Here is a 27,037-nt window from a genome sequence, read left to right as displayed (position 1 = left end):
CATTTTATCTGTCTGTGTGATGCACCCACACTGGGCTGTGTAGCGACTGTCAGGTCTTCCCATCACGCTGGTATGAAAACTTGTTGGGACACAGAGTTGCTTGTGCGACAAGCGCGGCGCGGCGGATGTCAGTTGTCTTCTCCGTGGTACCATAATGTTTATTGAATGTGGTATCTTGTTAAAACAGAAGTTAAGCCAACGATTCAAAGGAAATATACCTGCAGGGGTTATGAAACATCCAAAGAGCTGTCATAAAGGACAAACCTGTTTTCTCTCCTTATGCCACACACTTTCCAAAGTGCAATTTGCTCTTTAAAATTCAGTTGTGTGGCATTACATTAAAAATGCCATGCCCTGCCCTCGCTCTTTATTGATGCCCTGGACCACTGTGCTCTTTCCACTGGCACCATTTTCATTCTTTTATTTCCATACTTTGAATGAATGTCACCTAATTGCAGGGTGGTTTGGAGACATGGTGGGGTCTGCCTTTAGAAAACCTTTCAGCCAAGTTAATGCACACTTTACATGCAGCAGGGTGAACATGTATGCTCATTATTTCAGATTTCCTGCTGTGAAATAAATCTGAAAAACATAAGTCTTTTAAAAAAAAAAACATTATGTGGAGTTATTTCTATGAATTTCACCTCAGTGGTGTGTCCTAGTTTTACCATATGTATAATTGTTTTATGCAGAAATCAAAGGTAAAAGCAGCTTCATCCCTTTTCACCACACAAAGCTGAACGGCGTTTAAAGAGGGCCGTCTGCAGAGGGGAGCATTCTTGAGTGACACTGCACCTTTCAGCACACGCTGCTGTCATTCCTGTTGCAGAGTTATGTGATTCTGCTTCCATCTTTTATGGCTGCAGACAGTCCCGCAGGATTTTAGGACTCCTCTGATCCAGAAGTACATAGAAATTATAATAAGATGAAGTTGAGTTCTGAGGCCGCTCTTTGGTGCTCGGAAAGGACTTGCACCAGGTTTCAATAAAAACCAGGCTGATTCCGATTCGTTCACATCCGGTTATAAAGCCAGGAACCTCAATCAGAATATACTTCTGGTTTAGTATGAGTGAATTTAAAGTGCAGTTACTCCGTATTGTTACAGTTGCAGTAGCCTTCATATACATTTAGATCAATCTTGAGTTCTTGGAGTGTTTACAGTAAATCATGCCAAGGAATAACAAATGACTCCTCCAGGTGTTTTCACAGGTGAATCATGCATCGCTGCGTTTGCAAGGTGTGTTGCCTTCAGGTGTACCTCTCCTCCAAACTAAGATTTTCCAACCTTCTGGGTTTATTGTCAGGGCTGAGGCACAATTAAAGAACACATACATGAAAGATAATCAGTATTTTTATAATAACAGTGGATCATAAGACTTTATGTAACTCTGCATCTCCCCAGTATTTGACAACGATTTATAAAGGTCCAGCCCATTGTTTCGGTTTACTCTCTCCTCTTTTTTCTTAATTTTACATCTTGAGCAGAAATGTGTGTGAACATCTTATCTTCCCCAACTCTGCACACATATTACCAAGGTCGTTACGTTAATGTCCTCAATAACCCTGCTACCTCATAACACACTGATAAAATCTGATCAAGCCTCACTTTGATCTGAACTAGCTGTCTTAGTTAAAAAGACAATTTACTGTTCTTCCCAGAGGCTTTTCTTCCTGCTCCTGCTTTAAACTGCATCACTAACGAAGTAAAAATGACATTTAAAAAAAGGCAGAAAGGGCTTTCTCTCTCCCTCTGTCTGTCTCTCTCTCTCTGTCTGTCTCTCTCTGCCTCCCCACCCACCCTCTCTCCCCAAAAAGGGAGTGATTGAGTTTCAAAAAAAGGGCTGGACCTCCCTTCATTTACTGTGAGCTTAGAATGAATTTGGAGAGTCCCGTGAGAGCCAGATCAAGTCTCTTGTTGCTGCTGCTGCTGCTGTGAATATATGGTGCCTTCTTCTTAGACCTGCTGGAGGAGGACTCTCATTTAAAAGCTCAGGACATGGAACCAAACTAACTGTGAATGAGAACACTCTCTCTCTTGTGTTTGTACCTTTTCTGAGCTTCTTCTCTGCAGAGCAGAACACATCAGAAACCCGAGACTCTGAGGTATGCATGCCTGATGCATCTCAAACATGCATGCTGTCTGAGTGCATATTAATTGTCCTCTTTCTCCTTGTCAGGGAAGTCATGCTCCCCTCTCTGCACTGGCTCCTGCTGCTGTGGGGACTCCAGGGTCTGTGGGCACAGGACTATGAAGAAGACTACGAAGATGTGGTGGTGACCACCAAGAAGAAGAGCAAAGTACTGTCACCTAACTCCATACCTCAAAACGGCAAATGTAAGTGTTTCAGAATCCCCAGTCTGTTTTTCCATGGATGGTCTTCCTATGAAATATGTGCAGGTGTAAAAAAAAAAAAAAGGGGTGCTGCCACAGGTGAGAAACTAGAACATAATACTCAACAAGGACATTGCTGGGGGGATGCAATCCATTTGGACTGATCGTATCTCTCAGGCTTCTCAGAGTCATCCATCTCCCGCGCGGCCATTCAGTGCTCTGTTACCCAAATGTTTTATTCGCTCAGAATCCTGTTTCCCCAGGCACATTCTGCCTGTGACATATTTCTGTGAAGATTAATGTGATTTATCCTCAGCCTATATTAGATCTGTGACCTCTTTCCACTGCTGAAGGTTGCTGTGGCAAGCTGAGTTACTTTTATTTTCTCCTCAAAACGATATGTCACATTCATGAACTTATCACACTTTTTCTGGGGAAAGATGTCTGAGCCTATGGAGCCTAAACAGACAGTGAATCACCTTTCTACCCATCTGAAGGCCCCGCAGATAAACAAAAAAGTGCATCACTACTTGTTAGGGAATCCATTCGGCTGTTATCTGCAGGTCTTTACAATTCATAGGATAAAATAACAAATGATACATCAGTCATGTGTAGACAAGCAGTTTGACGCAGGGTGAATATGTTATCTGCAGTGAAACGGTTTGTTCTGAAGCCAGAGTATCTTCTAATAATGAAATCCAAAATGCAGGAAATGAATGAAAGCCGCTAACATTAGCTTCATATTTACAGCCAGGCTTACAACATTCATATCATAAGCTTAAAACCTCTCACTTATAAGCCAACTGAAGGCCAGATCACACAGCCATGAGTTAGCCAAATGCTACTTCTGTGTTCTTTCCAGCTCTCATTGATGAGGACTGCAGTTTGGAGCTAGCCTTTCTGATCGACAGCTCAGAGAGCGCTAAGGACAACCATGCCCAGGAGAAGCAGTTTGCCTCTGACGTGATGGACCGCTTGCAGGGACTGCGCCTGCAGACCGGCCGTGGACTCAGCTCCCGCGCTGCCCTCCTTCAGTACAGCAGCCATGTCATCATAGAGCAGACCTTCAAACAGTGGAGGGGCGTTGAAGACTTCAAGGCCCGAATCACTCCCATTGTGTACATTGGCCATGGCACCTACACCACCTACGCCATCACCAACTTGACCCGCATCTATTTAGAAGAGTCAGACACCAGGAGCATCAAGGTGGCCGTTCTGCTCTTCGACGGCGTCTCACACCCGAGGAACCCGGACATATTCTCAGCTGTGGCTGATGCCAAAAACCAGGGCGTCCGGTTCTTCACCATCGGAATCACACCTGAAGCCAACGAGCCCGCCAACATAGCTCAGCTGCGGCTTGTCGCTAGCTCCCCGGCTTCCCGCTACCTTCACAACCTGCAGGACAGAGGCATCGTGGACAAAGTCATAAAGGAGATTGTGAGTAAAAGTGCTCTTTACATACATTTTCATGTCATGAAGTTTTTTGCTGTTCATGCTCAGACCTGCTCTCAGTCACTCCACCAGACATTTCTCTGGCACTTACGTTGCTTGTGAAATTGCCTGTAGGTTTGATAATTGCTTACTAGAGGGCAGAAATTTATGACAGATGGAAGCTGCAAAAAGCCATTATGCAGACAGGCGTTTTCCCGATGAATCAACTGTTAGCGTCTTCTGCGTGCACCCAATGAGCTGCTGCTGCCGCTCATACCACCCACTGCTGTGATTTGTTGGATGCCTGAGGTACACCTGCTACCTGCTGCTATAGTGATGGGTCTGATGTCATTATGTAAACTGAAATTTACTCCGACTTCCACCTGATTGGAAAACGTGAAGCTCTGAAATATGCTGGAATTGAGGTCACTTTTATGAGCCACCAGTGTGCTTCCACTGAAACAATTAGAACATGTGCTGCACAGCAACATCCTGCAGACCTAAGGCTGCTCCCGTCGGTAACACATGCACCCCATTAAACATCTTTGTGGGAAAACGCTGGCGTAGTAAAAGCAAGAACTTGCATGCACGCTACATCACTCAACAAACCCCTCAAATGCCACTTCAAACCCAACCTTTACTATTGACACAGGTGGTATGCATCCAAATATGATAAGAAGAAAGTTTATAGAAAACTTGCGCTGAGGCTCCTGGAGCATTGAACCTGACAGACTACACTCTGCTGGCATGGAAGAGCGGCGGCGGCAGCAGCAGCTACAGTCTGACTTTCATCTCACTGCACAGGCAGCATCTGTATGTTATAAGCATGTCGCTCAGTCTGTCTGCGTTGTCTTCAGATACTCCAACCGAAACCATCCGGTTTGCTTAGCAAGGCTACTTTATTAATCAGTGCATGTGGTTTGTGTTTGGTCCTGTTGTGGAATTTTGACCTCATTCCCCCTTGTAGAGAACTTTGTGGTCAGCTTTGAAGAGGAACCTGTGGGGCTTTGTGATGGTTTGTGACAACAAGTACAGGCACTGATTTTACTGAATCAGGTGGAGGAGTCTGAAGAGAAAAAGATACACAGGGCAGCAGCGAGTGGCTTTAACTTAGGTTTCTTCATCTAAAGATCGACATATGGAGCAGATGGAACAACATCTTGACATTGACATGTTTTTGTTTCATTCCACAGACGGCGGTGGCGGATGAAGGGGTAAGTCTGCTGGTATTTCCACACATATTTTGTCCCCATATAGCCCGTCTCGCTCACTGCTGTTTTCCTGGGTTCACAGTGTCCTTTGGCCCCGAGCAAGTGTGCATGCGAGAAGGGAGAGAGGGGACCCAGTGGCCCTGCTGTAAGTATTGTCACCAAACGCCGAGCTCCTGCCAGGTGGCAGCAGGTACTTGCTTTCGTTAGATTGCTCGTTATTGAGAAAGGGCTATGCTCAACTCAAATTGAAGAGCTGAGGCAGATAATGGTTGAGTCTAAAGATTTTACTTAGAGGAAGATATACAACTGTGCTGCTCAAAACCACAGGAAGTCTCAGAGGATGTAGCCTGATTGGCTTACATCTGGCTCAGGTCTGAACACAAATGCGGCTAGTGCAGTACTACCGCCGCCTGAACGGACTCTAAGAGGCGCCACCTAGCGGTTTGGAGGACAACAAACAAGCCAGGTTAAGCTGGATTGAGCGATCCAGCTAAGGTCCCGTTCACACTGGGGAAAAAATGTGGCTTAAGCAGGATTTGGCCGCATCCAGATCAATCCAGATGTGTCTTTTTCCGAGTGTGAACACCTCCAATCCGGCTGAATCCAGTTTGATTTCAATCCTGCTAGATCCACCCTCGAGAGGTGTCTGGGCTCAATCCTACTCTAGCTGGAATGACTTTCTCCAGTGTGAACTGGGCCTTAAAGGCTATCTGGATTCAATCCTACTCTAGCTGGATTTACTCTCTCCGGTGTAAACAGGGCCGATGTTTTGCTGGATGTTAAAATACAGCTAGCAGTAACCCAGACATTAGCACATGCTATCAACCATGCCTCATATTTCTTTTACGAAAAACGTTATTTTGCGATAGCTCTGTTATCGCTTCATCGTCCAGCCCTGCTTCCAGCTAACAGATGCTTGCTAATGCATATCTTTTCATTCATCTTCATCTCATATGTCTCTTTTTGAACATGACATCCTTCTCCTGCCCCTAAAAAGACAGTTACACGCCGCCTCCTTTTGACACCCTAGGGGACAGCACAGTCCACAAAGACCCCGTTAATGTTTACATGCTACATAATTGTAGGGTTTGGGGGAGTTTAGTAAATCGAACGGTTGTTCCCCTGCAGCAGTGAAAGTAAATGCCGTACATTCCTCGTCCGGTTTATTGAAAACAGGCCTAAACACATATTTCACATGGGAACGGACTCAGTCACTTTAGGATTTTCTGAGGACACATGTTTGGCAAATAAGATATTACACGACTTTCTTCAGCTGCCAAAACCATGTCGTGATATCAGCAGTGTTTTTATTACATGGAGAAGGTCGACCGCAATTAGACGTAGTGGTTTTGCTTTGATGTATGTCCACAGGATGAGAACAGAGTAATTACCCCCTCAAACGTAATGCTCCGAACAAAAGCTGCTTCACATCAGGGGCAGCGAGTGCAAAACAGAGACATACAGACAAGGAGATGCTTGAAAGACCGGACGATGCACACACATGCAGACAGAGGGAAGGACTGTTTGGGTAATTACTCTCACACACATGCAGACAGCTTCAAGTCCCCTCTGACTCCTCTGCTCAATGGCCTTTACACATAATGGACTCTAAACATGTTTTCCATCAGTAAAACATGAAGAAGCTACTTCCGTTTTTTATGAGCTGGTGGTTGTATCCAAAGTTGTAACCATAACTTTCCTTGCAGGGTAAGAAGGGTCGTCCAGGAGACGATGGCAGCCCCGGCCAGAAAGGACAAAAGGTGCCGTCTACTCATTAACCATCACTTGTTGCTTTTAATTAAATGTGGGTACATGTGCAGGCAAGGTCCTGGTTTAATCAAAAAGATTTTTCCCTTAGGGTGAGAGTGGGCTCAGTGGGCTTCCAGGCCGGGAAGGAGCAGAGGTGAGAGAGATACAGACTTCTGTGCGGCAGTGTTTTGCCCACGTCTCGATCCCCGATTTAACAAATCTGTTTTGCACACACAGGGAAAAGCAGGATACAAAGGGGAGAAGGTAGTGTATGGAATCTGCACCACACACGTAGGATTATTGAATGTATAGTGTTCCCACACTTACATTCTCTCACTACAGACTTATGCCTTACCAAAGCTCTCCACTTAGTTTTCCTTTGAGGGAATGTAAGTGTTTCTTTGAACCAGCGCTCTCTGTCTTGTCCTAAAAGTCCTAGAATCATGCATAATTGTGCTGAAACTGTTTCTAATTCTCTTGCAGGGAGAAAGAGGGGAGTGTGGCATACCTGGAGTTAAGGGAGACAGAGTATGTTGTCCTTTATCTTAGCTGACTCAACTCATTTTTATAGGTTTGGATTATGAAATTCATCAAATTCCTCCTTTTTTACAGGGTCTTGAAGGTCCTGTTGGCCAGAGGGGAAATCGTGGACTTCAGGTCTTTTCCTTTTTATGGCTGACACTGACTGACACTTCACCCTTTTCCCCTTACACCTGTCTACACATCAGTTGTAGCAAAAATGGCAGATTTACTACTGCAGTTTGACAAATGATCGGTCGTCGTATTCACAATCTGATGTGCAACACTCACACATTTTCTTCTCAAATTCAGGGTTTGCCTGGTCCACCTGGTGACGTCGGACCTGAAGGGGTGATGGGTAAAAAAGTAAGTCCTTACTTTGATACATCAGAAAGTGAACACGAGCTCTCACGAGCGTCAAGTGGCCGTTATGGGTTATGATCCATCAGCACTGGACCGTTTGAAACCCCTTGAAGCAGCTCGTCTGTTATCACCCTGTCAGATCATTTGTTTGTTTCTACTTTTAAAGCCCCCCCACCCTCTGTGTTATACCTGTCATGAGCCCACACTCCCCACCAAGTGTTCCCGCCTTAATTATTTTGGAAGAATGTTGTTGTTGATAGTCTGGCTGTCACCCTATATCACCTGAATGGCAGACTAATGTCTGGCTTTAAGCATTGTTCCAACTTGCTTGAAAGGGCAAAGGAAAGAAGAAAAAAAAGTGCCGGTATGCACCCGCTAACGTTTCCACGCCCTCCTCATGCCTCTTCGTGTGGCCTCCTCCTGCAGTGATTTACAGCTTCTGAGTGAAAAATTGCATTCTTTACCAATTAGGTCCTGACTGATCGCATTTTTAAAACAGCTGACTAAATTAATAAAATTTGACACATGTTATTGTCAAATGAGACTAAGAATCTGATTAACACAGCAGTAAATGTAATCGATGCCTCTCTGTGTACACTCGTCTCACTGCCTGCGCTTTTATAGGGGGAAAGGGGAGTTCCTGGGCCACCTGGAATCCAAGGGGAGACTGGGATCGGCCTTCCGGGACCCAAGGTGAAGACTGCCACCCTATTGTTTTGGAAAATTAAGTCATGAGAACACACCAGTGTCTTGCCCTGTCTGAGTGCTCCTGTCGTGCCTTCTCTTGCTATTTTGCAGGGTGACATTGGTTTCCAGGGGCGACCAGGGCCTCCTGGTCCTCTTGGACTTGGAGAGCCTGGGCCACCGGTGAGAAAGAAACTCAGCACTGTAGCATGATGTTCATCGATAATTCACCAGGCAATATGAATGAAGATAATCGTTGTGTTTCTCCTGTGGTCATTTAGGGACCGCAAGGGCCACAGGGAGTCACAGGGGAGAGAGGACCAATAGGAGAAGGACTACCCGGACCAAAGGTGAGCTATGTAGGCCACAAAAAAAAAACAGAACAAAGGGAGTGTGAGAAGGTCGCGTTCTGTCTACATCTGTGCAGTTGTTCTTGTAAAGGTAACCAAATGTGTGTGTGTCAGCAGCATGTATGAAACTCCTCCTCTAAGGCATCTGTGGAAAAAAAAAAACCCCGCTATGCATCCGTGGAGTCCACAGGTGTCCTCAAGGGAGTAAAATCCCAGCCTTAGTGTTCATGTCTTTTATGTTTCAGCCTCTGGGGACAGACTAGAAAGACTTGCACTCAGCCCAGTTGAAAACTTCAAACACTTTTGACCCCATTTTATACAGTCATCCTCACTTTACCGGTCTACCCGCCGACCTGCGCTCCGTCTGGGCTCCAGATTCTAGCGTTCAATGACAGGAAACTGACAGGGCGTATGGTTACAAGAAGATGAGAACACAACATAAATTCACATACAGCACAGCAGAGCGGTATGTCTCCTGTTACCTCACGCTATGTTCCGGCCCATCGATTGACACCCCTGCAGATTCAAAGACAGCACAGGAAAATAGCCAGGACACTTCAACACATGTCAGTAACAGAGGAAAGAAAGGAAACCTGTTCCTGTGTTTTCTCAGGATATACAAACCAACACACACATCTCTCTCTGTACCACATGGTAGTAACAGCAGTCATTTTTATTCAGTGTTGGCTTATTTTTCACTGCAATATAAAATCCTGCACGTCGTGGCTAGAAGGCATCTCAAACATGTACAAATACGTAAGTTATTACAAAGGAAAAGCGTAAATTTCTGAACTAATGTCTGAAAAAAAACGACACCCCAGCCTGCCGCTGCTTTGATAAATGCAGACAGTTAAATTGAGTGTGATTAACCGGGTGTAATGTCTTTAGGCCGTGACATTTGAAATCATTTTTGGTCTTTGTTGTAACACTAACGCAGCAGTTTCTCGTGCAGTGAGTGGAAACCATGTGAAATGTGTACTTTTTTTTCCTCACTTGCTCTGGACCTTCGTCTGATTTATCACTCGCTGACTCTCCTTGGAGATAGTAGCAGTTAGCTTCCACCACAGAACAGGAGGAGGTCCGTCCCCCATCGGTACAGATTGGCCTCGGGGGGAGATTTTTTTTTTTCTTCTTCTTACAGATGGCGTTCTTGCTCTAAAGCAGCGTTCTTTACGCGGCGTGCCTCGACAAGCTTCAGATTCGCAGGAGCTCTGCAGGAATATTACCCGTTTCCCACATCATTATCACCCCTGCATGTGTGCCAAACTCAGACATCATAGAGTTATGACAATAAATCTATTCTTCTAGAAGCTTACATGCAAATGCAGCATTACTATGCAAATCAACATTGTTCTGCAAGTGACACTATTTCTCTCGTCCTTGGATGACCTTGTAAGATAGTAAAATGTCCCCCAGGGGCGTCTGTTTCTCTGCAGAATCTATAATCTACTGAACATTATGCAGCACTCCTTTCATCGTACGACCTGCCAGCCTGGATTACTTTTTTAATCCCTCATTGCTCTGTAGTTCTATTCTTGTTTTCTGAGTTCCTAAAAATACTCATTTAAAGCATGAAACAAAGTGCTCCTCTGAGTTCCCCTGTGTTTGTTCTGAAGGCAGCTTGCTGGGCCGAGCTGCTCTTTAATAACTCCTGTATTTACAACTAAATAAGCATGTGACAACTGTGCTTTAAACGCAGCCCTGATGATTCTAACCAGGTGTTTTTGGAGGGATAATTGTGCCCGTCATATAAAACTTTTATTCCACTCTTCCATCATGTTATCTGGAGGCAATCTGTAGTTATCTTAACAACCTGTGGATCCACTGCCATGAGGTTTCCTACACATGTCCACAGTGCCCTCTGTGGACAAACTCTGATGGAAATTGGACATTGGACATAATTATTTGTACTTAGTTACTGTACTTAAGTACACTTACACATAAGTAAAAATAACAGCTCATACTTTCTCCTCTGACTCCATGCTGCAGCTGTCACCTGTACTTTCTCCTCCACTACATTTCTACAGTGTCTGTAGTTCCTTGTTCCATGTGATGAACACAGTGTGGACTGATGTGAGGTCAGACTCTGCATGGAGGTGGTGTCACGCTGCCAGCTGTGTTTCTATAATGAGCCTCAGTCATGATGCCGGTGCTCTGGCTCAGTGAGCTAACTAGTTAGCTGCTGTCTGCTAACACAGGTCCATCCATGAATGTCTGATGAACATGAATCATCACATGAATCTACAGCAGGAACACTGACACAGTAAACATGCTGAATGCCTGTTTGTTATCAGCAGCCTCTCTGTTCACTTGATGTCCACAGCCTGCCTCATGACACACAGACCTGTCCATAGCTGCTTCTGGACTGAACATGGACATTAACTACACATGCTCCATTTTCATTAAAGATGATTTCTTTGATTATTTTAACCCGTTTAGATCAATGCAATGGAAATCAATCATATGTCATTTGACAGATCTGCTATCATGCAGTTAGACCCTTTTTTGGCTTCTTTCTACTCTCATTTTCAGGTGCACTTCTGTCAGAAGCTGAGGTATCTTCGGCTTCATGCAGTTTTGACTTGACTGCTTACTAACCTGGTTTTGTGGTAGTGTTGTTCTGGCTTCAGACATGATCAGTGTATTACCCTCCTACCCCTACTGTTCTTTTCAAAGTGACTGTTGAAGAGAAATTTTCTGCAGTGCCGCATATGTTTTACTTTTACTTTGATGTTATTGTCACATATTTCAGGAATATTTCAAGAACCGGAATGCAATAACTTCTCTGTCTGTCTGTCCTCACAGGGAGAGCGAGGTTTGGAGGGGCCGCGGGGGCCCAGAGGACAGCAAGGCATTGGAATCAAAGGAGACAAGGTAAGATATACAGAAGAGGCTGTAAATAAGGCGCCTGGCTGAAAAGCCTTCAGAGGCATGAAGAGAGAGCCAGAGTCTTGCTGCGAAAAAAGGCCAAAAGTTGGCAGAACCACAGATGAATGCATTCAGCCTGGCATTATATAGGAGGTCACAGTCTACAGGTGATGAATCAAGGTTAAAACTTGTATCGTGTAGGAGGAGGAGGATGGGTTGGCAGATGAATGTGGGAAAGTGCTGCACTGGCACAGTCAGACATAGATGTGAGGTCTTTATCTTTCAGGCGGATTTTTGAAGCCATCTGGCAGGGCATGAATAGGAGACTCGTCAGTGGAATATGACTTTAGAGTTTATTGAAATCATTCCCTCCAAAAAAAAATCATAAAGCTTTACATCGGCGTTCCTGGCACCAGTTGTTTACTGCAGCCTTGTAGTGGAATTTTGTCACAGGTAATTACAATGTCTTCAAGTTGTAGTGACGAACCAGTGCCTACAGCGCTCTCTGTGTGTAAACATAATACATTTGTGATGTTAATTTGCATGGTACAGATCAAAAAATAGCATAAACCTACTCATGTAACAGCATATACTCATTACTGAGCCCGAGGAAATACACCGTTTGTGTGCTTTCTGCATGTCATACATCATAAAAAGTGCCAGTTATAATACTATACTTATGCTTGTATGCTGTCATTTCTGTTAACTCTAAATTATCTCTACCTGTAAGGGGGATTTTGGTCCCCCAGGTCTTCCGGGGCCACTCGGCCTCACAGGAGCAGGCATACAGGGCGAGAAGGTGACTATAAAGCGTTTTTTAAATGTTTCATACCCTTTAAGTGTGAGTGCCAGAGCAGCATTCAACTGCATCTATACTTCCAGGGCGTGGAGGGCCCAAGGGGGCCACCAGGAGGCAGAGGCCCAGCAGGAGAGGGCCTGCCTGGACCCAAGGTCAGTATATATGTAGCGTTTGTGCAGATACACTTATCCTGTTTGATGTCGGCGTTAACTGCAGAGCTGATGATTCCTCACACAGGGAGACCAAGGTTTGCCGGGTGAGGTTGGCGCACCTGGTGAAAGAGGGGTGGGAGAGCCTGGAGCTAAGGTGGGTTCAGCAGTTAATCAACAAAATGAAAGTTTTCAGTCCATAATCTGATCCTGATCTGCTACTGTGTTCTCAGGGGGAGCCAGGATCACAAGGATTGTCGGGTTTGCCAGGGCTGCCTGGGGAAGACGGCGCCCCCGGACAGAAGGTAGGGGGTTTTACTCTAATATCATACCTGGTAACAAAGTCAAAAGTCAGTTCAGTGTGTGTAAGTGTGTGTTTTTCAGGGCGAGCCAGGAGCTGTCGGCATCAGGGGGCCGGAGGGGACACCTGGAATTGGCACCCAGGGTGAAAAGGTAAACAAAGTTCATTGATCATTGTTTAAAATAGGCCTTTGCTGGTCAGTAACTGTTTATCAATGGAACCGTTAAGGGTGACCAAGGCCAGCGAGGAATACGAGGCTTGACTGGTCCGCCTGGTATTGCCGGACCCTCAGGACCAAAGGTGAGAGACCTTTAGCTCTGTTCATGTCTGCCTGGAAGAAGGGAAGAGATACATGATTGTATTTCTTGCATCTGTCATAATCAGGGAGAACCAGGGTCCCAAGGCCGGCTGGGTTCTCCTGGTCCACCCGGACGGTTCGTCTCTGGACCTAAGGTGATGGTTCTCAGCACCTTTTTTTCTGCTGGTAGTTTTATGTGCGATCTAAATCTGTTGAAAAATGTGTTCCAGGGGGATCCTGGTCCAAGCGGTCCTCCTGGTCCAGTCGGGGAGGCTGGATATGGTCTTCCTGGTCCAAAGGTAATTCTCAGAATAAACTACAGATAGAAACACAGCAATTTTTAATCAACACATATAAACATGTTGTCACAGCTGAGCAGTCCTGTTAGGAAAATTAATTATCAAATCATCAGATCCTTCCGCTGCGTGTATGTGTGTGTTGACACTTTCATGATGAAAGTTATTCCACAGCATCCAGAAAAAAAACAAAGAAACTGTGAATCCAGTTGTTCACAATCTGCACCTATAAAATGCTTCAGCATGTTCTCCCCAGTTTTTCTGTGAAACACCCACAATACAGAAGCACGCAACTGAGCGGAGGCCACATGTGTCCGCTTACAGCCACATTCCTTTCGGTTTGCTGTAAATCTCTCTGTATTCTTCACAAAAGTGAATTATGGACTTAAATGTATCTGTCCTCTGTAGGGTGACCGAGGAGATCCAGGTTCTTCAGGTCCATTAGGTCCCAAAGGAGACGGCTACCCTGGCCCCATGGTGAGGAACTGATTTGATAGATCTATCTGTCCCCCCATAAATCTCTTTTCCTCTAGGCCATATGTCTCTTCGCTTCCTTAATATAACTGTCAGTTCCAGCCAGCTATCCATCAGTGAGACTTTTATTACCAACCATTACACTTCCTGAGTTTGTTTGCCTTAACTAAGAGCAGGTTAGAAATTTGAAGCAGGCTAAATATGAGGAACAGGGTTAGCTTAGCATAATCCACCTACTGCGCCCTTGAAGGATCAGACAGTCCTCAGTGTTTCCTTGTTCCTTTTATGTACTGTTCAGGGTCCTCCTGGTCTACCTGGACTTCCAGGAGAACCTGGACCAGAAGGGCAAGGAATCTCTGGACCAAAGGTACAAATCATTGTTTGCATGCAGAGTGAAACTGATGGATCCATCCTTTTGTAAAAAACCTAAATCTATACTGTGGTTCCGTCTTTGCAGGGTGACAGTGGAGTTCGTGGGCCGCCCGGTTTACCAGGACCTCCAGGTGAAGGCTTGCAAGGATCTCCGGTAAATTCTAAGGCTTTAAATACATCTCATTTTTGACTTGTTCAGTTTTTGTGTGTGTTGTGTGTTGGGTTTCGGCAAACACCAGGTAAAATTCCAAGGAAGCACCCTCTATCTGACGTACCACCAAATGGTCCTGATTGAGTCATATTCTCAGAAGAATTACAGATTTTTAAAAAAATATAGTGCTTCATCATGTGTGCAAACATGCCTACCACAGGGGCCTTAAATTCAAAGGCTGCCAGTTCATTTGTTCACAATATTTACCATCATTTTCCCTGCATCACTCTGACACATGGGTGCAGAGTGTGAATCCCCGGAGACATAAGTGTCTGATGAGAAACACTCGGCCTTACAGGCCTCACTGAAACAACACCCAGCACCCCATATGTTCTCACATATCACATCCAGATTCCCCGCAGACTTCAGACCAGTGTCTCTGCAGGTCCGAGCACCGTCACAGTCATGCAGCGGTAGGCAAGATTTAATTGAGGACTCAAGTCAAGACGCCAGCCCTTATCCATGCTGAGAAAATGGTGATGTCAGACATTAGTGACTCAGTGTGATCCTACACAGAATAACTGGGAAATGCTGCTTTTTATCAGGATGACACATATTACAGTTTTACTTCCATGGAAGCTGAAGAGTTCAAGCAAGAGTGGTTTTATTGATTGGAGCTTTTGCTTGCAGGGTAACCCTGGAAGACCTGGCCCACCAGGGCCAACCGGGCCACAAGGGCAAGGTGTTCAGGGGCCAAAGGTAAGACTTATCCATATATGTGTATCTGTACTTAAAAAAAAACAATATATTTGGCTCTGTAATTTCACCACAACACTGTGTTTGATGTAGGGGGAGCAGGGGGCCCAGGGCATAGCAGGGCCGAGGGGGCTGCCTGGAGAAGGCTTCGCTGGAGCTAAAGTCAGTCACCATGTCGTCTCAGACTTTTAAGTGAGATTTTGTAAGCATCAGATGACTGATGTTCTTCCATGTGCGACAGGGTGACCGAGGCTCGGCGGGAGAGAGGGGGCTGAAGGGAATCAAAGGAGATAGCGGAGATTCTGGGACCCCTGGACTTCCTGTGAGTGTCATCATCTGCTTCGTGATTTTTATGAACAGGCTTTGAAGCTACTTTTCTTTCTGTCCTCATCTCAGGGCCGTCAAGGCGTCAAAGGTGAACCAGGGCTCACTGTGAGTGTCTCTTTTTCATAAACTTCTTCTTCTTAGGTTTATTTATGTGCTCATATCGTGTTGGTGTATTTATTTCAGAGGGAGGACATCATTCGGATGATCAAAGAGATCTGTGGTAAAGTATCTCTGTTTCATTTTCAGTATTGATTCACGTGCACAAATGTTACAGGAGAAGCAGCCGCCTCGTCTTATCTGTATATCATTAGATCCGCTTCCACAGAACCTCGTCAAAGTGACAGTTCAGCCATGATCTCATGTGTCGGCGTGATGTGATTCCAGGATGTGGGATCAGGTGTAAGGAGAGGCCCATGGAGCTGGTGTTTGTCATTGACAGCTCTGAGAGCGTGGGCCCCGAGAACTTTGAGATCATAAAGGACTTTGTGAACGCGCTTGTGGACCGGGTCACAGTGGGCCGCAACGCTACTAGGATCGGCTTGGTCCTGTACAGCCTGGAGGTAAACCTGGTATTCAACCTGGCCCGCTACGTCACCAGACAGGACATCAAACAGGCCATCAGGAACATCCCGTACATGGGGGAGGGCACCCACACCGGCACCGCCATACGCAAAGCTACACAGGAGGCCTTCTACAGCTCACGTCTGGGTGTCAGCAAGGTGGCCATTGTGATTACTGACGGGCAGACGGACAAGCGGGAGCCGGTGAAGCTGGACATAGCCGTGCGAGAAGCCCATGCTGCTAACATTGAGATGTTTGCCCTGGGGATTGTGAACACCTCAGACCCGACGCAGGCCGAGTTCTTGAGAGAGCTGAACCTGATCGCTTCTGACCCGGACTCCGAGCACATGTTCCTCATCGATGACTTCAACACTCTGCCAGGTAAGACACATTCCTGTTCAGCTGAGATCATCAGAACTTACTGAACTCATGTGCTTCATCTTCAAGTCCTGCTTCTCCTCTTCATCTCGGTGTCTCAGCACTGGAATCCAAGCTGGTCAGCCAGTTCTGTGAGGACGAAAATGGAGCCCTAATATACAACAGAATCACTAATGGCTACAATGGATACAATGGCTACGGAAACAACGGCAACAACGGGAAGTACGTCATCGGTGGATACGGGTACCGGCCTCTGACCGAGCAGGAAATCCTAAATGGCCGCAGGACCTCCACAAATGCTGGCACCAGCACGCACAGCCATGGAGGCCGGGTAGAGCCAACCGAGCACGGCAGCCAAGGGTCCCCGACAACACATGTACGGAAGGATGGAAGTGTTTAAGAAGAAAGTTTATTACAAACAAATCTTTGTAAACATTTTGTCTCTCCTCAGCAGGGAGGAGGAGGAGGAGGAAGAGGAGGAGGGCAGCAGGTGCACACAGAAACAACAAATTTGCCAAATGAGCGCGGGGACACATTTAACCGCCACACCTCAGACTACACACCTCCTCCACCCTCCAGAGAGGACTCCTCCAGCAGCCGAGGTTCCTCCTCCTCATCTTCATCCTCTACAAATATAACCACAGGTGTATCCGTGGAGTATGTGCCTGCACCGAGGCCAGCTCTTCCCAAAGGTACGCAAAACGCCGCTACACTGCTCCACTTCCAGTGTGACACAGTTACAAAACAGCAGTCAGCCACAACAAACAGTTAAAGAGTTTAAAGAGTTAAAGAGAGCTTCCTGTGGATGATAACAGGCAACAGAAGATCCTGCAGAAACTGTGCTGAGCTCGAGAGAGTATTACCACACATTCATTTTAGCTAAGCTAATCAGATGCTCGGTGAACTTGAATGAATCTTATTCTCATCATAAAAACCTCCACTCCTGCAGAGACCGTGCCACTGGATCCCCGCTGTGGCTTAGTCCTGGACCAAGGCACGTGTCGGGACTACAACATCCGCTGGTACTACGACAAGCAGGCCAACGCCTGCGCCCAGTTCTGGTACGGAGGCTGCAGCGGCAACAGGAACCGCTTTGACACAGAGGAGGAGTGCAAGAGGACGTGTGTGGTATCCAGCTCCTCCGGTACCGTCCCACAATTCATCCCAGGAAATAAAGAAGCCGTATCAATTATTATCGGATCCAAATGTTTCTGATTACTGACGTCTTCCTGTCTGTTTTTCTGTAGGAAGCTGAGAGGAGGACTCTGACGCACATCAGCTGTAGATACATCAAGGACGGGCAGCTGACACCAGCCACTTCTCACAGGGTTATGTAAAGCTTTTACATATACTGCACACCCATGTTCCTCATCACCACAACATTCCAGCTCCTTCCTCCAGCACTTAAAAATGATCCTTCTCTAATTGCAGTGACAAAGAATCCATCCAACACCTTCATTGTTTCTTTTTTGTTTTAATTAATATTATCGCTGGAAATATTCCACCACTTCTTCTCAGGAATACAGATGAGCACTCCAGTGTGTTAGCAGTTCCCAGGGGACTCCCACACGTACAGGTCATATTTTTTTATATATATACACTGTCAGAGTGCTGCAAAGATGGTAAAAAGATGCTCAGTATAACCACTAATCTCTCCAGTGCCTCAAGTAATTACTACTACTATTATTCTAGCTGTTTCTCATTGTGTTTTTGTACGTTGTGTGTATTTGAGTGTGTTCTCTTAGATTTTCTGAATGCAAAAATGTGATTTACACCCACACACACACACACACACACACACACACACACACACACACATGCACATATACAAACACACTGCCCTCTGCTGGGTAACACACACTCATGTCACAACAGTTTGTGCTTCAGTTCATTGACATTATGTTACTCGTACCCGTGCTGACTGCATACACACACACACACAGACACACACATATTGTTTTGTTTATCACATGATGTCAGACATTTTGAATAAATTTGATCTAAAATAAAATAAAGACTCACACTTTTATTATCTTAGCCTTAAATTGTAGACCTCTCTTGGAAGATGTTAGACACATATGAAGCTGAATAATCTTAAAATATAACTAAAAACTGGCATTACTCTAATAGTAAGATAAGAATGATGTGTCCAATTAATCTAATGTAGCTTTAGGGAAATGGCAGCGCCCTCTTACGCAGACCCAGCTCACCCCTTCTGCTTAAATTACATGTTAGACACTCCTCTACAAGTGGCGTAGTCTGCTCTATCTTTAGTGCTGCCCGCAGGAGAAATGTTACCTAACTCTACACACTCCTCACACTTTATCAGTCCGCAGTAATAAGATTCAACAATATGAGCTCTTAATGATTCGGATATGTTGCTTTAGGGCTTCTTTAATGCCTAATCTTAACGTTTCGTTGATGCAAGCAGATTCATGCCATTTATCTTTTAAAGTGAATTAATACATATTTTCAGCTATGAAATTATCTCCTGTTTGAATATGTGTAACTGTATATCTCTCTCACACACACACACAGACACACAGCTGAGCAGCTGGACAATAATACACCCAGCAGGGAAAAGGCAGAGCCGTGCTGATTGGTTGATAGAACTGCTTGTATGTGTGTCTCTCACCTGTTCCTGCAGGCAGCTGCTGCACCCAAACTTTTCTGCTCCAATTATAGCACTATGGTGTCTTAAACTTATCAACGTTGATGTCACAAGAAGATCAATACATGATCCATATAATAGTTTAATGATTGTTCAGGGTTGTGGGGGGTTATGTTGCCTAACGTTTTGTGTTACAGGGCGAGTGAATGGTGTGTCCAAGGTCCAGAGAGTGCACATATTTCTGAATATGACAGAGACTCCTCTGAATATCCTCACTGTCATACGTTCAGCTGGAGGCCGGCTATTTGAGGGCTTTGACAGCATTGTCTCCGCTGTTAGCCCGACCACATGACACTGTGGGAGCTGAATCATGGTGGCATATCCCCAGCCGGAGCAGCCAGTTGCTTCTTTCAGTCTGTGACAGCAGCTGCTCGAAGCCCCAGCCTGTGATGCACTCTCATTCGGCCCAGTCAGATTCCACGGAGCTGCAGCAGGCAGGGGGCAGATGGAGCTAAATTTAGAGTGGGCCGGGATTAAATTGCAGGGTCTTCACAGCGAGAACCTTTTCTCTGCTCTGCCTTTTCCAGCCAGGACCGACTGCCAAAAGGACCCGTGGCCACCGTCTCCTTCCTTTCTCCACGAACCCCCTTGTCTGCCCGCTCCTGACACACCATGGACCCCAATGCCATTAAGGAGGAGCTGCGCCTGTTCCAGAGCACCCTGCTCCAGGACGGCCTGAAGGAGCTGCTGAACGAGAACAAGTTTGTGGACTGCACCCTGAAGGTAGGAGACCGCTGCTTTCCCTGCCATCGGCTGATCATGGCCGCCTGCAGCCCATACTTCAGGGAGATCTTCTTCACTGAGGATGGGAAGGAGGTGGAGAACACCAAAGAGGTGGTTCTGGAGGATGTTAACCCTGCCATCCTGGACATGATCATCCAGTACCTTTACTCAGCTGAGATCGACCTCACCGATGACAACGTTCAGGACATAATTGCCGTGGCGAACAGGTTCCAGATCCCTTCTGTGTTCACGGTGTGCGTCAACTACCTCCAGAAGAAGCTGTCCCTGGCTAACTGCATGGCCATTTTCAGGATGGGTCTGGTGCTCAGCTGTCCCAGGCTCGCCGTGGCTGCACGCAACTACATCGCTGACCGCTTCGAGTTCCTTCACAAGGAAGAAGAGTTCCTCAAACTTGCAGCTCATGAACTGTTTGCTGTGATTGGCGGAGATTCGTTGAACGTAGAGAAGGAGGAGCTGGTGTTTGAGACGGTCATGGCCTGGGTCCGCCATGACCGGGAGCGCATCAAGGTCCTGAAGGATGCTTTCAGCTGCGTCCGCTTCCGCCTGCTGCCTGAGAAGTACTTCAAAGACAGAGTGGAGACTGATGACATCATCAAGGCCGACCCAGAGCTTCAGAAGATTATCCAGGTCATCAAGGACGCCTACAAGGGGAAACTTCCAGAGAAACCCGTGAAGAAAGAGGGGGAGGAGGGGGCCGACAAGGAAGGAGGTCAGGACGAGGAGGACAGCCCGTTCCCCGGCTTCCTCAATGACACCCGCAGGCATGGCATGTTCGCACGCGACTTCATCCTGATGATCAATGACACGGCGGCGGTGGCGTATGACGTCAACGAAAACGAGTGCTTCCTGGCAGCCATGTCGGAGCAGGTGCCACGCAACCACGTGAGCCTGGCGTCACAGAAGAACCAGCTTTACATCATCGGAGGCCTCTTTGTGGACGAGGAAAACAAGAACGTCCCTCTGCAGTGTTACGTTTATTTGGTGAGCAGCCTGAGAATTCCCTGAAACATTGAATGAATATAGCACACACAAAAAGGCGAGGAGCTAAGACCCTGCCTCCTCTTCTTCCTCCTTAGCTGGACCCACTCACGTCTGACTGGGTCGCCCTGCCGCCTATGCCTTCCCCAAGGTGCCTCTTCAACATCGGCGAGAGCGAGAACCTGCTGTTCGTCGTGGCCGGAAAAGACCTCCAGACCAACGAGTCTCTGGACAGCGTGATGTGCTACGATGTCGAGTCAGTGGTATTATTATTTATTATTATTCATCTTAATCTTTTTATATTTCCTCTCTCCTCACCTGCTCGCACTTTGTTTCACACTCCGTCTCACCTTCTTCAAAATTTCCATGTGATAATTAACTTCAGGAAATTAGCAAAATGACTTTATAAATTAATTAGATCTGGTCTGTGATGTTTAAATATAAATGATGTTCAGATGTAATCTCACTTTATAAATCTGCTCTGCTTGTTTCTTCAACTGCACCTGTTTGAAACTGTCACATCCTGCAGGAGGATGAAGTGGACCGAGACCAAAAAGCTTCCTCTGAAGATCCACGGCCACGCCGTCATTTCCCACAAAGGACTGGTCTACTGCATTGGAGGAAAGACAGATGACAAGTGAGTAAAAGGGTGTGTGTGTGTGTGTGTGTGTGTGTGTGTGTGTGTGTGACCTTATGCTGTGCGCTGCAGCTGTTTGTGGTCTATCATCCTGGCAGCTTGCACGCCACAGACAACAATTACCCTGCTGTAGTCTTTTACTGCAGTAATGGTGCATTCTGTCAGATAGCAGGGTCTGTTTGTGTTCTCCTCCTGACAACACGGCCCCAAACACAACACGTGCTCTCCTACACTGTGTGCAAACCTTCACTTTAATTCTCTACCTAATTATGAAACCAATCAGACAGCACAGTGAGCTCAGCTGTCAGAGGAACACTCTTCTTTATCATCAACTGCTCCTGCTCTGTGTTCTAGGTGGCACCGACAAAGGGAAGGTGTAAATAATGGCAATTAATAAGTAGCAGGGAAACATTGAAACCTGTGAGAAGCAAACAATCTGCTGCAGTGTGGCAGCCCTGAGGACATGTGAAAGTTAGAATTTGAAATAATAATTGGTCAAAACCCCTACATTTCCCACAATCCCTTTCAAGTCTGTCAACCTACAGTCAACAAACCTCAACAGGCAAAAGAAAATAATAATAATTCATTTAATTTAATTCATTTCTTTCTGATTAATTTTCCTTCTCCACGTGGAGCTCCTCTCTCTCACACAGGTGTGACTAGTTTTCCTGCTGCCTGCTGTTTATGTCCTTTTTAAAATTAGAACTCGCTGATGAAAGCATCATGCTGAAACACACTGCCGATACATTAGTGAAATTAGTAGAAATGATGAAGACATGAGGTTACATTTTCATCGTCTAATATCTTTGCAGGGAAATAAAGTCACAGCTTTTCATATATAGAAAGCAATTTACTGCAAATGATCCGTGTCTCCTTCTGTGAACACACTAAGAAAAATGTCTCTGTTCCCCTCACAGCAAAGCTCTCAACAAGATGTTTGCGTACAACCACAAGCAGTCGGAGTGGAGGGAGCTGCCGGCCATGAAGACGCCCAGAGCCATGTTCGGAGCCGTCATCCACAACGGCAGGATCGTGGTGGCCGGTGGGGTGAACGAGGACGGCCTCACGGCTACATGTGAAGCCTACGACTTTGCAGCGAACAAGTATGAATGTGTTTTCTGTGGTTTCGCCTCTAAAATTCGAGCTCAGGCTTGTACCTGACCTTCTCCTGATGCTGAATCTCCTCAGGTGGGAGCCCTTCACAGACTTCCCTCAGGAGAGGAGCTCTGTCAACTTAGTGAGCAGCGGCGGCTCCCTGTACGCCGTCGGTGGCTTTGCGATGCTTGAGATGGAGAACAAGGAGGTGGCTCCCACAGAGGTCACTGACGTCTGGCTGTAAGTTACGGGACCAAAGGTGTGCGGGCCTTCGCTCTTTGTGTTTGCGTGTAGATTAGACTCTCCTCTCTCTCTTTTCTTAGGTATGAGGAGGATAAGAAGCAGTGGGGCGGCATGCTGAGGGAGATGCGCTACGCTGCCGGTTCCTCTTGTGTGTCTCTGCGCCTCAATGCTGCCAGGATGCCTAAACTCTAGACAGAACCACTTTCTTTCTTTCTTTCTTTCTTTCTTAACACCCCCTCCATCAACACCTCCCGACACCTCCCCCAGCTCCCCGCTGCCCCCGAGGCGCCTCATCGTCTGCGCTCGGATTTCTGTGCGTCGAGTTGATCTTTTGACATTAATTTTTCTCTGATGATTTTTATCTGTACAACAAACACTCGCCTCTGCTGCCTCTTCAAAGACTGCACCATCCCCACTGTAATAAAAAAAAACACCAGTCACACTTTGATCTGTAAAGCTCTGTTTACATAGTTTCTTTTGTAAAATAAACATTTGTAAACTTCTGCTTCTGTTGCTGCTGTGATTTGTGTGGAACTGGGATAACAGCAGATGTAGCTTTGACACTCAGATACAGCGTAATGGTCTTTAAAAAACACAAACGTGCATTCACACGTGTGTCAACAAATAAGACGTTGTGTGTTTTACATCACATGACACCTGAGAATGAGTCCATAATGTTACAATAGACAAAGAATAAATACTAAGATATTGTTAAAAATCTACCTTTAAAAAAAATTAAAGATCATTTTAAGTACAGATGTTCTTACTTCCTGTTCCCAGTAGGTGGCGCATGCGTAGTTATTTTAAAATGGAGGACGTTCTGTTTTTTGGCTAAATGTACTAATTTAATTACGTGTTTGTCTTTCAAAGAAATAAATGAAATATTTTCTTATTCCTATTGTTATAAAACTGATATGACGCGACGAAGAAAACAGATCGATTACAATTTTTCGTTCGATAGCGACTCCGGCACTCATTTCCGGACATCCGGGTCCTCCTCAATGTGGCGCTGTAAATAAAGAAAATGGCTACCTGAAGAAGAATAGCTGGAATAATTAATTCATGTAAACAATCAATTTTTCAGGATAAACTAATAGATCGAGTTTTTTTGTTGCTGGCCCGGGCATGCTGTAAACTAAAGTCTGCTGAGAAAGAACGCATCATGTTGCTAAAAGACGAACTTCACAAGCTAACCCAGGTAAATTAAGTTTTAATTTGAGTTTAGCTAGCTTAGCGGAGCCAGTCGTTGCTCATATTAGTTTGTCTAAATATTATAATTTGGACATATAGCAGCAGGCATAAACCATAATTAACGTTTTTAAAAGCCAGTTTTGTGTAGTTACATTTAAGATATTTATAAATTAGTAAATGTGATGGTTACTGTCACAGGGCTTTGTGTTGCTGGTTTTCTAAAATGTTCTTTTTCTGTGTTGTCATTCAAGGGATGGAAACACTTAATGTTTATATTTGTTGTGATGATTTTGGCATTGTAACGCTGCTCTTGTATCCCCTCTTGTGAAATATTAACCCACTGGACAACACTGTTTTCCAGCATGTTGGCAGCTTTAAGATTGGCTGAGTGCTGATGACTGACCCAGACAAATATTTCTAATTAAAAAAATCCGGTTTTAGATTGGATGGTTTACTGGCACGAGTTTGCCAAGTGCATTTTTCTAAACTTCCTCATTGCTTTAATCAGAACTGGAGTCTGTCTGAGCCAAATTTAGCTCTGCCGTGTCATACTACTACGGTAATCACATGTCTGTTTGAAGAAATAACAAAGACCTCAGATGAAACTGCTGAGTTCAGTTTTTTTTTCTTAACAAAAGAACCACTGGAGTATTTAATCAGTCGCAGTACAATGAATGTGTGTCTGGACTCGCCTTCTGTCTCATTTTCTCAGCAAATGTACCTGGAACCTGATCTGTGTAAAGAGAGCGACCCTTGAGCTTTATCAGCTCAGGAATGATACGAGGAAGTCAGTGCACATGGTTGAAGGTGAACTTTCAGATAAAAACATGTTGGAGTTCCCCCCCTTGGGTGTGGAAAACTGAAAAGGAAGAGGAGAGAGTACGAGGAGGCGTGACAGAGTGGTGGAAGCAAAAACAGAGATGAGAGTCTGAAGGCTTGGAGTGTGAGCTGATGAGGACACTGACTAAAAGTGAGTAGAAAAATCTCCAACTTTACCTTTACGAGTACACTGAAATGACCGTTCAGACAGAGATTGTGTTTTTCATAAATTACTTTAATGAGTACAAGTTCTTGCCTTATGAAATCTGAGCGTACATGATGTGTAAACGACACCTCGCACATCTCCTCACATCCATAATGAGAGCAGATTGCACTGGCAGCATTGCAGGAAGCTGCCATCAAGCCAGGATGCCATAAGCACTGTCATATCCTGAGAGGCTTGCAGAAACCAGTCTGTTGACGAGGAGAGAAGATTTTGTTTGCTTCTTTCCCACAGAGTTTTCTTGATTGTTTGTTTCTTTCCTTGTCTGCTCACCTCTGGGGTTCTCTTCCTGCTCTCTCCTTCCTTCGTCTAGCAGTAATTGCTGCTGACAGTGATGTGGCAGCTGAGGGGGAGAGGGACTGATGATTTGCTCGTAGCCTATTTTTTACTCATACAATATATATTGTTTATGTAGACACAGCAGAATTTATTCATCCATCTTAAAACCTACTGTACACATTGTATGAAAATATTTAAGGCGCACCAGCAGTTTGTTTTTGTACGTTTTTTTTCTTGTTGCTACAGTTAAAATGCTTTAAAATGCACATTTTGTAATAAGCTAATAAGCTTTAACATCTAAAGTAGCTTGTTTGCTTTTCTTTATATCTTTGTTTCTTGTTCTCAACAGGATTCAGCTATGGCCAGCATGCTCTACTACGGAGACGATCACAACTGCACCGATGTGGATCAGTTGATGAGGCGCTACTACCTACCTGCTGCTTACGCTGTCATCTTCATCGTCGGCCTGGTGGGAAACGTGACCTCCATTGGCATATATGTGGCAAAGCTGCGTCCCTGGAAGAGCAGCAGCATCATCATGGTCAACCTGGCACTGACCGACCTCCTCTACGTCCTCAGCATGCCCTTCTTGGTCTACTACTACACTAATGACGACTCGTGGACGCTTGGCAACTTTATGTGCCGCTTTGTGCGCTTCGGGTTCCACTTTAACCTTTACGGGAGCATCCTCTTCCTGACGTGTCTCGCAGTGTTTCGCTGCGTGGTGGTGCTCCAGCCCCTGAGGGCCGCGCAGCTGCAGCAGAAGACCTGGGGCATTGTCGCATGCACGGCTGTCTGGATCATTGCCGCTGCTGAAATCATGCCCATGTTGACCATGATATCCATGATCGACAACGACAACAAGACCCACTGCTTGGACTTTGCTAGCACCATACCCGTCAGGGATGTGCGGTGGTACGGCTGGCTGCTCACTGCTGTCGGGTTTGCGCTCCCTCTGATGGTGGTGTTCATGTGTTACATAGGTATAGTGAGACAGCTGAGGCAAGGGCCCCAGACGAGCAGCCTGCACCGAACCCGAGCGCGGCGCGTGACCGTGCTGATCCTGGTGGTGTTTGTCGTGTGTTTTCTGCCGTATCACATCCTGCGCGTGCTGCGGATAGAAACCCGGACTTATACAGACACACCGTGCATGGTGGAGCGCGCCGTGCACGCAGCGTACATCATCTCCAGGCCTCTGGCTGCCTTCAATACATTCTTCAACCTGGCTCTGTACACTCTGTCAGGCGACGCGTTCAGAAAGGCCTTCCTCAGCATTTTCTACAGGGAGGGCTGGATCAAAAAGGCCAGATCCCTGCTCAACCTGGCCACCATCAGCAAGGAAAGCGTCCCTGACACATGACGGGCGAACCCCTTGACCTGTGTTTGACTCACTCAGGTGTTTACCCTGCAGTGCAGACTGTGCGTCTCATATGTAAATAAAAGCGACTACAGAAAAGCTGTAAAATGAATCCCTCTGCACTTCTTCTTTCAGTGCTGTGTAATTAACCTAACGACACAACAATAGAGTCTTCTGTTTGCTCCCACTCTGTAGTCCTAAAATGTAGAAGTGAGTTTGCATTTCTGTTTCCTACTCTGTACACTTTTCCAGTAAGGAACCTCCCGCCATTGTTGAGGCTTTTCTCTCGTGTGTGTTACACATTTGTTACTGAGCTGTACGACTGTTGATGATGTAATAAAACTTGTGTGTATCTGTGTGTTGATATTTGAGTAGCTGAGGTAATTGCTGTGAATAACCAATAATAACAGGATTGATAACAACAAAGAACA

At 45.7% G+C, this 27,037-nt stretch overlaps 3 protein-coding genes across 3 annotated transcripts; all 3 read left to right on the top strand.

Moving 5' to 3' along the window:
- Positions 1 to 1,898: 1,898 nt before the first annotated feature.
- Positions 1,899 to 18,312, top strand: LOC114453417 (collagen alpha-1(XXVIII) chain-like). The gene is made up of 36 exons (XM_028433312.1): positions 1,899 to 2,103; positions 2,178 to 2,335; positions 3,195 to 3,769; positions 4,957 to 4,977; positions 5,057 to 5,119; positions 6,681 to 6,734; positions 6,833 to 6,877; positions 6,961 to 6,987; positions 7,207 to 7,251; positions 7,336 to 7,380; positions 7,555 to 7,608; positions 8,230 to 8,298; positions 8,404 to 8,472; positions 8,571 to 8,639; positions 11,445 to 11,513; positions 12,238 to 12,306; positions 12,390 to 12,458; positions 12,544 to 12,612; positions 12,689 to 12,760; positions 12,840 to 12,908; positions 12,985 to 13,056; positions 13,141 to 13,209; positions 13,285 to 13,353; positions 13,759 to 13,827; positions 14,123 to 14,191; positions 14,282 to 14,350; positions 15,038 to 15,106; positions 15,197 to 15,265; positions 15,345 to 15,425; positions 15,500 to 15,535; positions 15,614 to 15,650; positions 15,815 to 16,372; positions 16,471 to 16,745; positions 16,821 to 17,061; positions 17,319 to 17,513; positions 17,617 to 18,312. The coding sequence occupies exons 2-36, from the start codon at positions 2,185 to 2,187 to the stop codon at positions 17,622 to 17,624; spliced, it is 3,690 nt and encodes a 1,229-aa protein (XP_028289113.1). The 5' UTR covers positions 1,899 to 2,103; positions 2,178 to 2,184; the 3' UTR covers positions 17,625 to 18,312.
- Positions 18,313 to 19,408: 1,096 nt separating this feature from the next.
- Positions 19,409 to 23,242, top strand: LOC114432551 (kelch-like protein 41b). The gene is made up of 6 exons (XM_028400619.1): positions 19,409 to 20,765; positions 20,861 to 21,018; positions 21,292 to 21,399; positions 22,317 to 22,502; positions 22,588 to 22,734; positions 22,818 to 23,242. Exons 1-6 carry the CDS (start codon positions 19,653 to 19,655, stop codon positions 22,927 to 22,929), a joined length of 1,824 nt encoding a protein of 607 aa, XP_028256420.1. The 5' UTR covers positions 19,409 to 19,652; the 3' UTR covers positions 22,930 to 23,242.
- Positions 23,243 to 24,740: 1,498 nt separating this feature from the next.
- On the top strand, positions 24,741 to 26,914 carry LOC114431812 (2-oxoglutarate receptor 1-like). The gene is made up of 2 exons (XM_028399452.1): positions 24,741 to 24,898; positions 25,599 to 26,914. Exon 2 carries the CDS (start codon positions 25,608 to 25,610, stop codon positions 26,607 to 26,609), a length of 1,002 nt encoding a protein of 333 aa, XP_028255253.1. The 5' UTR covers positions 24,741 to 24,898; positions 25,599 to 25,607; the 3' UTR covers positions 26,610 to 26,914.
- Positions 26,915 to 27,037: the final 123 nt, after the last annotated feature.

This window comes from Parambassis ranga, chromosome 2 (assembly GCF_900634625.1).
Source record: "Parambassis ranga chromosome 2, fParRan2.1, whole genome shotgun sequence".
Taxonomy (NCBI): domain Eukaryota; kingdom Metazoa; phylum Chordata; class Actinopteri; family Ambassidae; genus Parambassis; species Parambassis ranga.
Note: the sequence above shows the minus strand (reverse complement) of the source record. Positions and strands in the feature narration are given on the sequence as shown.